Raw genomic sequence first — 15,166 nt, forward strand, 5'->3', positions numbered from 1 at the left:
CTATTATATATTGTTGCATAGATATTTGTATATATGTCTTGTAAAAAATAATTTAAAATTTACATGTAATATATGATTAGATGACTATGTAAAACAGTATTATTTTATTTTGTACAATTATAAGAATGACAAATTCTTGAGTGTCTCATGTAGCAATTTTTGTAATCTCGAGATACTTTTTCACAAAATGAAATGATACTATTTTAAAAATTGTAATGTTCCTTTTGTTTTTATATAAAACATACAGTTGTCATTTATTCACCGCAGAACTTAACTTAGCATACAATTTTGAAAAAGCTTATCTAGTTTGGTTTGTTTGCCTTTTGATCATGGAATCCAAATCATGAGTTAAATAAATAAGATAACCCCTGTATTATCAAAAACCTTCAAAATTCATCAACAATTAACCAATCAAAGTTTTTTTATTTTTTTCAATTTTTTTCTTTCAAATTACACATTTGAATAAGCCAATCTAGAGAGCATTGAGGTGGAAAAAGAAATCTCATAAATAATGAAAAATAGCAGTGAATGGATCCTCATATTCGTCTCTTATTTGTATCCATACATAAAATTGCAAAGACATGTAATTTCTTGAAGAATACATTATGATACTTGGAATAACGTCAAGCTAATTTCTCAAATAACAAATATTTTAGTGTAATTAACACTGACCTCAAGAATAATCAGTGTAATTACCACTAATTACATGAAAGGCTTCTAACTTTCAGGCTAAATGTGTACTAGATATAACTGTATTAAAAGAAATTGCAATCATGTCAAAAGAAATTTTTGTAATCATATCAAAATAAAATTTGATCAAAAGAAAGTAACTTTTTCCAAAAAATATAAGCAAATCCACAAATGCACTGGTATTCATCAGGTTCAACAATGTGTGACATCAAGAGCTGCTCCTAATTTTTATTCATTTGAATTTGAATTTGGTTTGATGAAATTCCTAAGGACGTCTCGGTAGAAATCGGCAACATTCCATCGTATTGGAGCATTTTCCAACCCGTTCTCGTCAACTTCGTTTTGTCCAGTAATCTTCTTGTATAATCGCACCCATTTGTATGAGGCTCGCTTCAATCGAACACTCTGAGTTCCACCAAGCAGATAAGTGATGAAATCCCTAGCTAGTTTTGTAAGTTCGACGCCATTGATGACGTAAATATACTGCAAAAGATGTAGAATACAATGTTATTATATGAGACATGGCACATACAACACGAGGAGTGCTAGAAACACTCTTTTTTCAACACTTCTCTAATATTCACTCTCTCATTTGGTGAAATCAACGAAGATCTCACATTTTGAAAATGTATCTCACATTTTGAAAATGTATCTCACATAAAATGGTGGGACCCACATAGATTTTATTCAATGTGAGTGAATGTTACGAGTGTTCCAAGCACTCCTCCATATAACATCATCAACCTTTTAATTATTTATAGTGAGAGAATTTACCACAAATATGAAGCCAATTGTTGCGAAAATTATTTGAAGGGTCTCATCTGACATTCCAGAAAAACCTCCGTCCTGTGATCCACCAGAGCCCCCGCCACCGCCTTGCCCACCTGGTGGGTTGGACCCACTTCCCCCATTGTATTCTCCTTTTTGAATTTTTTCTTGTAAATTTTTCATCGCTTCTTCAAGAGATTTCCGTTGGGAATCCTAATTATCAATGTTCATAAAACGAAGAAAAAAAACCGTCACTATTATAATCACATTTTTGTGAAGAAAAAATTGTCCTTGTATATAAACTCACTTTCAAATTACTAGATGTATTTATTATTTTGTTTCAAACATCTTACTAAGACTACCAATTTATCTTAGAAGATGAAGAGTCAGTTAGACACATTCAAATACAAATGTTATTTTAGGAACATCTACACATAAAATAGACACATTAAATTCACTATCTACTTTTCTTAATATATGTGAACAAAATCAGTACTTATAAAAAGGGATAGAGTGAGTATTTAACAACATCAAAGGACATGTTTGGATTTGTGGTATAGAGTGGAATAGATTTACATAAAATAACATTCATTTTTAAAAATTTAACTAGATTACTCCACTTTCTATTTCACTCTATACCACCAATCTAAACACACCCTAAGCTATTCTACACAAAGCAGCACAAATTTGTCTAAAAGCCAACCAATAGCTTAAAGGAAGAAATCGTAACATATCTAATGGAAAATTAAGCATCTATGATATAAGAACTGAGAAAAGGTAAAATGCATAGTATAACTTAAAAAGAAGTGTATTATACCTCACTATTGTCCATCATTCCTTTTCCACCAGCTAAACAAACATGGAGAGGTTTTCGAGATTTTAAAACAGACACACATTGTAAGCCAGATGAAGGTTTTGCAATTGGGATCAGAAAGGTCCTAGAGAGAGGGTTGGCATTCATTGACAATCCAAGTGGTGTAGAAAGAAAATGCCGTGGCTGATATTTTCTTCTCTCATAAATCCTAGGATTGCTTGCAACAACTTGGATGGTGTTCATCTTTATTGAATAAACCGAGCACGACAAACTTCACTCCTGCACATCATCAAAGCATGCTTTAATTCAACATAATTTAAGCTGAAATATAAATTGAAAGTGGTGGGAACATTGTAAAATAAATCTATCTCGAATTACGATCTCGTGTATCAATCGAAGTAACTGAGCTGGTCAATTAAAATATAAGATGTATCACAGAATTAACCACAACAATATCCGTATTGAAACCTATGGCTATTGTATGGATGGGATTTCAAAATTGGTCCTGATTTCCGCCTCGAAACCGATTTGGCTTTAGTTACAAGTTTTAGAACCAGTTTCAAACTTCATTATGTAAAATGGACATATTCAAGGTTGTCAAAATTGAGATCCTAGGTCATATCGAATCGTAGATCGTAAGAGTCAACCTACTATTAAAAATAAAACTAATAAAATCATATACATGACATTTATATATAGAAATAGAACACCACAAAAACATCAATATTCAATAATTCACACTTGAACCTAACCCACCACCAACCTCAGTCATTAGGAACAATCTGTGCTATATAAATATAAATATAAATACATTGACTTGGGAAAAATAAAAAACACGCTGCTCTTTGTCTCTGTATGCTATTTTTTTTTTGTTCATCTAATAGAATTAAAAACGTGGTGATTGGATCTCTCTGTCAGTGTGACTGTGTATAGTGAGTATACTCTCAATCTTCAAAGTTTTAAGAAACCAAACTGTGTGTAGTGTCTATGTTAGGAACCCAAAATTGTAAGATATAGTAATCTGGAATTTATGATTGAAAACTAAGAAAAAGATTACAAGAGTTTCCTCCTATAATCCCCAAAGCAAAGCTCCTTCAGAGAATAAATACCCTCTGCCCCAATATAAAACTGTAAAACAGAATGACAACTAAGATGATATCCTCCCCATGACACTACCCCCTTTATATATATATATATTCTCCTAACACTAATTAACTTGCCAACCCAGCACTCTTTTCTTTCATTTGGGCTTTTCTCTTCTTAGGTTCTATCAGTCTACAGACTAGTAGAAGGAGAACGATACGGGTGCTCAGAATCTGACCCAAACTGTGCAACAACAATTAAGAGTAGAGAGTAGGACTGAACTGAAATGTTAGTTTTACAGTATATTTGGAGGGAGGGGAAGACTAAAAAATGTTTCCATTTCCTTCTTAATCAATGTTAGTGTCATATTGACTGATTTTAGAGTGATGGATCAAACTGAACTTTGAAAATAAGTTAAGAGATCAAAAAGGTATTTAAGCCAAAAGCCATTCCCTCTTTCCATTTCCTCATACCTTTTTCTCAAAATCCTCCCCTCCCCTCATAAACTCCAAACATAGTCTTAGGGTTAACTACCGAAAGAGAAAGAGAGACGTGTTGCTGGAAAAAGAAGAAGCAAGGAAATTTAAATAGAATTTAAAGAATTTAGAAGTAGCTAATATAATTTAATTTCATTCAATTCAATCACAACACAAGCACACAAAATTGTGAAATTTCAATCCCAAGTATCACTCTCCTATCCTATAACAAACAAATTAGGGCAGAGAAATGGTGACATAAACAAGAAACCCAAAGCAAACTCATAACCTAAAAAAAAAAACTATACATTACATACATAAAATGAAATAAGAATTGAAACAAATAATAATCTCAGAATTAAGAAGGTAAAGCATAAGTACTTACGAATTGGAAAGCGTGATTGGGATTGAAAATGGAATGATGAAAATAAAGAGAAGGTGAAGAAGAAGAAGATAAGAGAAATGAAACTGCCACACCGCCGACAATGAGTGGTTCCGATAAGGCGGTAACCGATGTGTTGCGTAGCGGAGGGAAGCAATTGGGTAACCGTTGTCACCTATGCTACGAAACTTATTATGTATATATCAAAAATATTCATCGCATATTAATTATTTTCCCTTATTTATATGAAATTGATTTTTTATTTTAAAAGTTTAATTTTTTTAAATAAAACATGACTTGCTTTAAATAAGGATTTATATGAAAATATAAAACAATTAGCATCTATAAAATTAAATTAAATACTGTAAAAATTTAATTTACAATTTCAAAAAAAAATTATATTTGTAATTTGATTAATTATATATAAATAAATATTTTATTTAGATGATTCTATATTATTAAATTGTATCTCACATTATTTAAAATATGTAAAATCGTTATTTTTATAATTTAAAAATATGAGATAGAACAAAATTGTAAACTTTTAATATTAAAAAATACATTATTTATTTTAACTTAAATTTTAATTATATGTATTTTGAGTTTCGTCAAAACATTAAAAATCAAACTAATGAATAGATTCGAAAAAGAAATTGAAATTAATTATTATTATTTTTTTTTTTTTTCTGACTGAATAAATTCAATCTTTATTAATTTGAATGATTTTAATTCATTTAAAATTAAATACTAATATCTGAATAAAATTATTATACTATATTTTTTTTATCTTAAATAACTTTTAAATCATTTACATATTATTAGAAACCTAGATACTATTATTCACCCACCTCTCCTAATCCTTCTGTTCCAATATTTGGCCATGCTATCTATGAGTTGCTCCGATATCATTAAGCATCCCCAAATGTACATTCAGGTAGCTATGCTGAAATTGGACCGCTGGGACCTATGGATGATGATGAACACATTCAAATAGATGATCTAGGTTGCCACTTTTCGATTTGTTTCCATTTAATATCTCATTATAAACTATGCATATAAACTTAGGAGTAGATTACTTACAAAAAAAATCTATTTTGTTTATTATATTATAAAATTTTATCAAATAATGTATAATAAACTTTTAATAAATATAAGGAAATATTTATGGTTATATTAGATACCTATAAATTTCAAATGTATATAAAATTTAGTAAACTTAATTATTAATATATTAGGTTAATAATCGGCGATTGGATTAGTCAAATACATTGTTTATATTAAGTTATTAAACAAAGGAAATCATCACAAATTTATTATTACTCTTAACGGATCTTCACCCATAATAAAATAATCAATTTTATTTGTAATAAAATAATGAATAAAATTTGAGTACATAAAATACTAATATCAGATAAGTATTTTACCATTTTAAAAATACACATAATTCATATGATGTCATTATTAGGATTTAATTGATATGCATTGACAATGTAAATATAAATATATTTTACACTATTATAAGTGTAAGATCATAAAAAATATTTAACTTTAATTATTTCAACTTTAAAAGCCATATAAATGATTTCGTAAAAAATAATCATATATATAAATGGAAGTTTGTGATTGGTTGATACAGTAAATATTTTTATACGGTGTATCAAAATTAATATGTTGTTATTAACATTAATTATTTTTAAGTTTAATTATCATGCACGATAAATATAAAAAAAATTATGTGACCCTGAGTTAATCAGAACTATTTATAAACATGACATAGATAAATGATCTAACAAGAGTGATTGACCGACAATCTAAAAACTCTTATTGCTGACAATGTATATGAATTAAATTTATTACTCTCTCCAAAATGAAATATAAACAAAAATGATATCATAAAAGTTGAAGTATTTAGTTAAAACTTAATATCATATAATTCAATTTTTCATATACTCTTTTTGTATATATTTCATTCTAAAATAGTATTTTTTAAGTAGAAGTTTAATTGATGTGACCATCTACGGTCTTACATTTATGTAATTATTTTAGGATGATCGATATAATTATATGGTAAAATGACAAAATTAATTACTTTTGTTAATTGTCTTGGTAAAAGTAGGTTATACTTTTAATACACAGTCATTTAACTCTTTTCACTATACCAAACAAGCATAAATCTTTTATGTTTCTCTTAAAAATCTCTAAATTATTGAATATTAATTTTTTTTTTTTGGTAAAATATATAAGAATATGAAAATTAGTGACAATAATTACTAAGAGTTAAAAATTCATTTTTTTATAAAATATTATTTGTAAAAAATGATTTTATAAATGATTTTTTGTTAATTCTTTAAATAGTTACTTTTCAAAAATGAAGTTAGAGGTAGAGTTGTTGTTAAAAAAAAATTGGGTTATGTGAGATATGAATAATGAAGGGAAATAGATTGAGTTGGGTGAAGGAAAATATAGATTGTTGGCTTGATGAATATGATGAAACTCACTTTCTGAATTTGTGATTGATGGTGATGAATACTATGAAGTCCAAACAAAAAATTTTATAGGGGCTAAAACTGATTATTGTTATATTTACATAGATAATTTTTTTTTTGTCAATTCATATTTTTGTAACGTCAACTTGATGTTAAGAACAAAAAATAAAGTTTTCTGAAATTGTAGAGATGAAATCTAAATAAAAAATTTTATAGAGACTAAAACTGAAAACTATTATATTTTACAAGAACTAAAACTGAAAATTGTTATATTATAACAAATGGACCTTAGTTTTACTCTACAAGATTATAAGCAAATTGCAACTATGCGCTTACGTGATAACATAAATAACTATAATAAAAATTCAATACTTTTTAATTATCTAACAATTATTTATAATTGATTGAGATTGTAAAAGAAATTTTCACTTACTATTGTATCTAAACTAAATCTACAATTGTCTTTGATTGGTAATTGTGTGAGGTGGTGTTTTTAAAATAATATTTTAAAATTGGTGGTATAATCAAACTAACTACCAATAAAAACATTCGGTGTTAAAAACTCAAATGGTTGTTTCGTTGTATCAAATAAAAAAATTCAAATTGATATATGTCAGACATATATTTACTTATCACTATAAAGTTTTTTAACCAATTAAATAATAGTACTCAAATGATTAATTAATTTTAATTGATGGCGGGTTATTCAAGAGGAATTGAGATTGAATTTTAATTAAAATAATTTTTTGTTAAATTTCAAATTAATATATCTCATTCTTTAAAGATTTGATTGGTTAAAATAAAAAAACATAAATTGTTTTTACAATGAAATATAATTGCTGAATTATTACAAATATTTTACTTTAATCATGTATATTTTAGAAATATACAATAGATAGATTATGATGAATTAATAGTCTAAAATGTTTAAAAGTAATAATACATCCAAATTAATCTCATAAAATTGATTTAATTAATATATCATATCATAGAAAAAGTTTTTACATCATTAATCAATCATAACTATACGTTATAACCAAATTCTATGACCTATGATTCTAGTACTAGACAAAATTCACGCGAACACGTCCCATATACTCGATCAAGATTTAAAAAACATATGCAAATAAATAATAATATATTAATTTAAACAATTAAACATAAGTTTGTTTACAATTTCGGTCAATCTCATTTTTAAGTCAAAAAAATAACCACTATATCATAAAAAAAAATATTTGACTTTAATAATTATTATTTTTAAAGCCGTAAGTATTAATATTAATTAAAAAAATAAAAACCAATGAATCATGTTATTATCTTTTTTTTTCTTCTTCATATACCTGTTATTTTTCTTTTATCTTCTTTCCGCTCTATTTCTTTCATAAACCAAACACACCACTGGTCACAAAGTTTTTCCTTAATACTTAATTTTCTTCTTCCACCTTCTCACTGTCACAATCTCTTCACAAAAATGGGGAAAAACACAAAGAAAAACACAACAACCTACGAAGATGTAAACGACAACACTTGGTTTTGGTTAATTCAAAAAGGAACAACAACAACAACATTCACAACAATCACATTATTTGCATTACTGATCCGTTTCATGGTTTCATTGTACCCTTATTCAGGATCCGGAAACCCACCAAAATTCGGAGATTTCGAAGCACAAAGACATTGGATGGAGATAACAATAAATGTTCCAATTCGTGAATGGTATAGAAATGGAACGGATAATGATTTGAGTTATTGGGGTCTTGATTATCCTCCTCTTACTGCTTACCAGAGTTTTCTTCATGGAATTTTTCTCAGATTCTTTTGTCCTCATTGTGTTTCTCTTTTTGATTCTAGAGGTCATGAATCCTATCTTGGGTAAGCAAGCTTTTCTATTTAACCCCTTTTTTGATTAATTTATTGTTTATTAGATTTAGTGAGAATTATAATTTAATCAAGTGGTAAGGTGTAAGGGGTTAATTTACTTTGGTTAAAGTTGATTCGTTTGGTTAGTACCTGAATTTGAACTCTGATTGAAATAATCCTTAGTGAGAATTACAATTAAACAAGTGGTTAGAAGTAAGTTGTTAACTCAATTAAGTTTTCTTATAAAACCCGAATAAGTATAGTACCCGAGTTTGATCTCTGGTTGAAACAATTCTCAGTGAGATTTAAGAATTTAATTTGCTGGTTAGGCATAAGTGGTTAATACGTTTTAGTTAAGATTGAAGTATTTGTGTAGTACTTGAGTTTGATACCTGACTGAAACAATCCTTATTGGGAATTTGAATTTAATCATGTGATTAGAAGTGGTTAATTTATTTTGCTTAAGGTCGTAGTTGAGAAAGTCAGTTTGAGTGGTTTGGACATGTGGAGATGAGACTTGCAGATTCTGTAGTTAGTAGTGTAGATCAAACGAAGGGTAGTCAAATTGCTAAAGGCAGAGGAAGACCTCGAAAAACTATTAGGAAAGACCTATAGATTAATGAGTTGGAAAGAAATGTGCTATATGATAGAATATTATGGTATTGTTTGATCCATGTAGCCGATTCTATTCAGTGAGATAAAGCTTGGTTGTTGTTGCTTGTGTAAGGTCGAATTGTTCAGTTAGTACATGGGTCTGAACTTTGACTGAAATAATCTTTAGTGAGAATCATAATTTGACCAAGTGGTTAGAAGTAAGTGGTTAAGTCAATTTAGTTAAGATGGAATCATCGGCATTAGTTTCCGAGTTTAATCTTTGGTTGAAACAATTCTTAATGAGAATTAGAACTTGATCAGGTGGTTAGGTGTACGTGACTAATACGTTTTAGTTAAGATTGAAGTATTTGTGTAGTACCAAGTTTGATAGATGACTGAAACAACCCTTATTGAGAATTAGAATTTTATCAAGTGGTTAAAAGTGGTTAATTTGCTTTAGTTAAGATCTAATAATTCGTATAGTAGTTGAGTTTATTCTTAGACTGGAACAATCGTCAGTGAGAATTAGAATTTAATCAAGTGGTTTGACATAAGTGATTGATTGATTCAGTTAAGATTAAATCATTGAGTTAGTACCTGAGTTGAGCTCTGTTTGAAACAATCTTTAGTGAGAATTAGAATTTAACAAAGTGGTTAATCCAATTTAGTTAAGATCAAATCATTCAAATATTACCCGAGTTTGATCTCTCGCTGGAATAATCTTTAATCAAACTTTACTTACTTTCTCCATTATTACCAGACCCCTTTCCCTTGAAACCGAATGGTTAAGACAAATAATAGTTTTTTATCTTTTGTTGTTGTTGTCTTTAATGAGAATCCTACCAGCATTTCTATGAAATTAATCAATAGGGTCAGTTGGGTGCTCATTTTTCAGTGCAATCAATGAATTTAACTCTTCTAAGTGAACAAATCACTAAAGATGATGTAGTAAGTAATTTGAGCTGTTGATAAGTTGATTCACATTTGATATTAATTTTCTCATCGATTAAGATGTCTAATTTTACCCTCTACAGCCCGACTCACTTTAGAGCTAAATTTTCACTGATTTATGCGTCTTCTTCTTTATTATTGTTTTCAACTGTTTGAAGGAACTTTAAATAGTATAGTTATTTTCTTTGAAAATTAAATGTTAAAAAGTATGATTATTTTCTGACTTGGGCTGTTTAGTTTTTGAGTTATTCAAACTGGTTCATGTTAGTTTCTCTATTCAACTAGTAAAAAAAAAGCTGTTTTGTTAATGTTTTTGATGTTGTTCATGTTAGTCCCTGCAAGAGGAAGCAGAAGGAGTAATGTGAAACTACTGAGTATCTTAAGACTTATTGTACTGAAAATTAAATTATACCAATTAGCATCATCTTTTTTAACATGTTCTTTATTTTTTATTTATTGTTTAAAAGTGAGCACTCCCTTTGAATAGAATGCTACAAGACAATAACTTTTTAGAAAATAAATTATTGATACAAAGTGGTAAAATTGTGCGTTAAATAGTGTGTTTCAATCATTTATTCATCTTTGAAGCAATGAGTAAATTATGCGTATGTTACACTTTTAGAGGTCAAAATGATAGTTTATATCCATTTAGGATCCTATATATTGCTACAATTTCTTCACTTTTGATTTTGTTACTAAGTAGTTACTGATGTTACTGCTATTTTTGTTATTATTTTTTTAAAAATATGACCTACTTCTGCAGAAAACAACTGATGAGGTGGACAGTGATATCATCCGATGTCCTGATATTCTTTCCGGCTGTTTTGTACTTCCTTATTGTTCATTATAAACAACCTTCACCGAGCCGTAAAAGTGATTTGGCGTGGCACACTACAATGCTTTTGCTAAACCCGTGTTTGATCTTAATCGATCACGGTCACTTTCAGGTAATTCCTAAGAAAGTTCATGTCATATGTTGTTTAATTCTTGTCTCTTTACTTTTTTTTTTCAGTTTTACGTTTGGTAGCACCTTGATTTTCAATGTTGCATTTTGTTGTATTTCAGTTCAACTGTATCAGCTTGGGCTTTACTGTTGCAGCTGTTGCTGCTATCCTCTCAGGGAAAGATCTCGTTGGCTCTGTTCTGTATTGTCTAGCTCTAAATCATAAACAGGTTAATCTCCGCCATCGTTGTATTTGTCTATTGTTCATTTATTTTAATTCTTCAAGCCATTATACATTGTATATGTAATCATATATGTACTGGAGATGGAATATTATTCAATTTTTTTGTTATGTGTAGTTAAGTTTAATCTTCGACGAAACAATCGTTAGTGAAAATTAGAATTTAATCAAGTGGTTAGGCATACGTGGTTAATTCAATTAAGTAAAGATCGAATAATTCGATTAGTACCTGAATTTGATCTATGGGAAAGACTTTATGACATTGATTGATTTGTATAACTGACCCCACGTAATGCGAAGGGCTATGTTGTGTCCCAAAATGTATGATAATATAATTCTGAGCATATACACTTGTTTGAAATCAAATAAAAGTTTTAGACACTTCACCAGATCAATTTGATGACTTCGCGGCATTTGTTATTGACTTTGCTATTGTCTTACATGTATTGCAACAAGTAAATGACAGTAAATTTTTTGGTTGTTTATGCAAATGTGATCTTTAACTGATAGAGCCACATAGTTGCCAGGAAAAAATGCTGTATTCGGTAGCTGGTGTCAGTTGATAAGCTAAGGATGTCATGAACTGTATCCGAAGTTTAAATGACACATCCTCTCATTTTTCCCCTTTACTTTCCTTCAAGGTATGATAACTGTTTTATGTGTTCTTTTCCAGATGAGTGCATATTTTGCGCCTGCTTTTTTCAGCCATCTACTTGGAAAATGCTTGAGACGTCAACATCCACTCCTTGAGGTGTCAAAACTAGGATTGGTGGTCTTAGGAACCTTTGTAGCAGTGTGGTGGCCTTATCTGTATTCAACGAATTCCGCCTTAGAGGTAACAATGTTATATTTTGGCCATTAGAAGTGCATATATGTTCTTAGGTTCTGGTGTATTATTCTTACATAGAAGTCGTGAATATTACTTTTTCCATCATCCTTCCAAAAAATGAGTACTGCAGTTTGTCTTGTTAAACTGTTGGAGTTGGACACAAGTCGTTGGATGAGTAACTTAAGAGCCTGAAACATATCTATAATGCATGTCTCTGTGTTCGACATACATTGGGGTCCACCACCCGTACGACTCGTGTCAAACAAAGACATGTATCCCTAATTTTTTTCTTCTTCTTTACTTCGACACACTTTAGACACTTCTTAGACACACCTATGGTACTAATATATACATCAAATAAAAATGCTTTTGAAAGAAATATATTAGTATTTTAAATAGACGGTTGAAACATTCTTGCATATGCACATCTTTTCACATACACATATCTTCATCTTTTGCAATATTCATTAATGATTATCAATGATGGGATTCAAGACCTTGAATTTGATCACATCATCTTTAGTTTTTTGATGTGTCTACGGAACTTATATTGATGGGGAAAAGTTTAAGTTTCATAGAAACATCAAACAGCTATGGAACTTACCTTTTTTGCTTCATTGTGGGTTCATGGCTATGCTTTTTTAAGTGCTTTCTTTCTTAGTTATTTGTAGCTCTTTTAGAGCTTCTTTGAGTTTTTATTTTATATCCTTTTTCAGTGTTTTTAGTAGGATTACTGATCCTCCCACTCACTATATAATAAAAATTTTGATTTCATTTCAACAAAGTATTCATATTAGCCAAAGAATTTCGATATTATTTCTAATGTGAGGTATACTTGTTAATTTGTTTTTGAGTTACCTTTCTTCCAAAGGTAGAACTCTCATGTTGAATAATTTGTAGAAGTTCTGCCTATGTAGGCTACTGTCTAATTAAATATTTTCTTAAAAAAAATAAAAAATTAATCATAGTTTAGTTTGATATTATTATTAATAGATGATAATATTTTTTTTCAAATTAAAAGTTTGCTACTAAATTTACGAATCTTGAGAACAGTTGTTTGAGATGAAAGCAATAGGTCTAATCACGTGTTTGGTTTAGGGTGGACAACCACCACCTTGAGTTTAGAACTCTTCCACCGTAATTTTTAGAAGATCTAATGTGTAGCTTCTGACTCATCGTAATTTTCCACCGTAAATTTGGTGTTTTTGAAACACACACTAAGCATAGCAGAGGGATATAGACATAGATATAAAAGTAATATAAGTTCGTTCAACCCAAGTTGTTCATTTTTGAAGCACTGACAATGACAAGTACACATTGATATTTAGACGAATAGAAGTGATTGAATGTAACCATATGTGTCTGTGTCAGACACCAGAAGACACACCTATAATCCGAAGTATCAGTGCTTCGTAGCTGTTAATTGATAATGCCTTCTTTTTTGCCATTTTGATATTTACCCTTGTTTTTTTTGCATATGGAACTTGTAACAGGTCCTCTCTCGTCTTGCTCCCTTTGAAAGGGGAATATTTGAAGATTATGTGGCCAATTTTTGGTGTGCCACTTCAATTCTCATCAAGTGGAAGAGATTGTTTGCAACAGGGCCACTAAAACTTCTCAGTTTCTCTGCAACAATTATATCATGTTTTCCTTCAATGGTTCAACAAATAAAGTCTCCAAGTAATCAAGGGTTCCTTTATGGCCTGCTCAACAGTTCTTTGTCATTTTACTTGTTTTCTTTTCAAGGTTGGTAATATTTTCTTCCTTTCATATTGCAGAAATGTGATAATCTTGTCACGAAAAATCTTAGGTTTAAATATACATTATTTTTTAGAAATATGATTCATCTTCCTAGTTTTAGATTTTCTTGAGTGCTTGATTTCTTTAGAAATACACCATTTTTACTTTTAATCTCCATAAAAATATTTTTCTTTTGGTTTTTCGTCCTTGCAAGGATACTTCATTTTGCTATTAGTACTTGTTGTTCTGCCTTAGTCCATGTAATATGTATGTAATATTTATTTTAGCCCTTTTTGTCACTCATGTTGGAGAGGACTAAAATCAATTATTCTATATATTACAGAGATCCGTTTCAATATAATTTTTTTTTTGCAGAGGCTAAAACAAAACAAATAGACGAAAAGTCAATGACGAAAAACAGCTTTTCTTTTAGATAGACTAAAAGCAAAAAAAGATATATTTGCAAATAACAAATACATATTTAAACCAAAATCTTATTACAAATTTCTCTGCTCCTGCTATGTCTTTACAGTGCATGAGAAGTCCATTTTGCTGCCACTTCTTCCAGCAACCCTGTTGGCTATGGAAGAGCCCTTTATTTTTCGCTGGTTCATGCAATTTGCCATGCTCTCGATGTTCCCTCTCATGGTTCGCGATGGCTTGATTATTCCATATTTCGCTTTATTCGCACTCTTTTTCTTGGTACTAAATGCACCTGGTCAACAAAAAGTTAGAGATAACAACTTCTTAAGCAATTATTTAGGCTCAACATCGATGCATCTTATTTTATGTTGTTCTTTAATTCTTCACATAGTTTATTTAACCATGCAACCTCCTAAGAAGTATCCTTTTCTTTTTGAAGCAATGATTATGAATCTTTGCTTCTCTCAATTTGTGATTGTAACTCTTGGCTACAATATAAAGCAGTGGATGTTAAATAAACCTGAAAAATTAGAAGAAATAGAAAAGAAGCTCATTTGACATTGGTTTCACTTTTAAAGTTAGATGAATTGTTTTTGTTATAAAGTTGGATTAGGTGTGGCATGTTTGATGCATTTTAACTATGATTTATATAAATTTAATTAAAGAGATTGGCCTGCATTGACTTATATTGTAATGATTTTATAATCTTTAGTCTTGTGTATTTGTTCTATACTTCCCATGTCTATATTTATTTACATTTTCAACTATCTATATATATATTATTGATAATTATGTGTAATACAAGAAAGCTGGGGTATTTGCTCTAACTTATGTACCTTTAGAGCAGGCAGTATGATAAAATATAAATTTAATTGAAATTCTTTGA

The 15,166-nt window shown here is 29.4% G+C and overlaps 2 protein-coding genes across 2 annotated transcripts; one reads left to right on the plus strand and one right to left on the minus strand.

Annotated features, from left to right (window-relative positions):
- Positions 1-584: 584 nt before the first annotated feature.
- On the minus strand, positions 585-4,429 carry LOC101508978 (uncharacterized). Its single transcript, XM_004516620.4, has 4 exons — positions 4,217-4,429; positions 2,276-2,551; positions 1,465-1,671; positions 585-1,173 (listed from the first exon to the last, which is right to left on the minus strand). The coding sequence occupies exons 2-4, from the start codon at positions 2,513-2,515 to the stop codon at positions 919-921; spliced, it is 702 nt and encodes a 233-aa protein (XP_004516677.1). The 5' UTR covers positions 2,516-2,551; positions 4,217-4,429; the 3' UTR covers positions 585-918.
- Positions 4,430-8,066: 3,637 nt separating this feature from the next.
- LOC101508658 (probable dolichyl pyrophosphate Man9GlcNAc2 alpha-1,3-glucosyltransferase) lies at positions 8,067-14,840 on the plus strand. Its single transcript, XM_004516619.4, has 6 exons — positions 8,067-8,571; positions 10,868-11,051; positions 11,170-11,277; positions 11,962-12,123; positions 13,611-13,863; positions 14,390-14,840. The coding sequence occupies exons 1-6, from the start codon at positions 8,171-8,173 to the stop codon at positions 14,836-14,838; spliced, it is 1,557 nt and encodes a 518-aa protein (XP_004516676.1). The 5' UTR covers positions 8,067-8,170; the 3' UTR covers positions 14,839-14,840.
- The last annotated feature ends 326 nt before the right edge of the window (positions 14,841-15,166 follow it).

Source organism: Cicer arietinum, chromosome 2 (assembly GCF_000331145.2).
Source record: "Cicer arietinum cultivar CDC Frontier isolate Library 1 chromosome 2, Cicar.CDCFrontier_v2.0, whole genome shotgun sequence".
In the NCBI taxonomy this organism is placed as follows: domain Eukaryota; kingdom Viridiplantae; phylum Streptophyta; class Magnoliopsida; order Fabales; family Fabaceae; genus Cicer; species Cicer arietinum.

Excerpts from the sequence above, each read along its gene's own strand:
- LOC101508978 (XM_004516620.4), bottom strand. The coding sequence starts at position 2,515 with ATGAACACCATCCAAGTTGTTGCAAGCAATCCTAGGATTTATGAGAGA. Across the intron at positions 1,672-2,275 it reads GAATGATGGACAATAGTGAG|GATTCCCAACGGAAATCTCT; the intron begins GTATAATACACT and ends ATTGATAATTAG. Across the intron at positions 1,174-1,464 it reads CAATTGGCTTCATATTTGTG|TATATTTACGTCATCAATGG; the intron begins GTAAATTCTCTC and ends CATCTTTTGCAG.
- LOC101508658 (XM_004516619.4), top strand. The coding sequence starts at position 8,171 with ATGGGGAAAAACACAAAGAAAAACACAACAACCTACGAAGATGTAAAC. Across the intron at positions 8,572-10,867 it reads GGTCATGAATCCTATCTTGG|AAAACAACTGATGAGGTGGA; the intron begins GTAAGCAAGCTT and ends CTACTTCTGCAG. Across the intron at positions 13,864-14,389 it reads TTACTTGTTTTCTTTTCAAG|TGCATGAGAAGTCCATTTTG; the intron begins GTTGGTAATATT and ends ATGTCTTTACAG.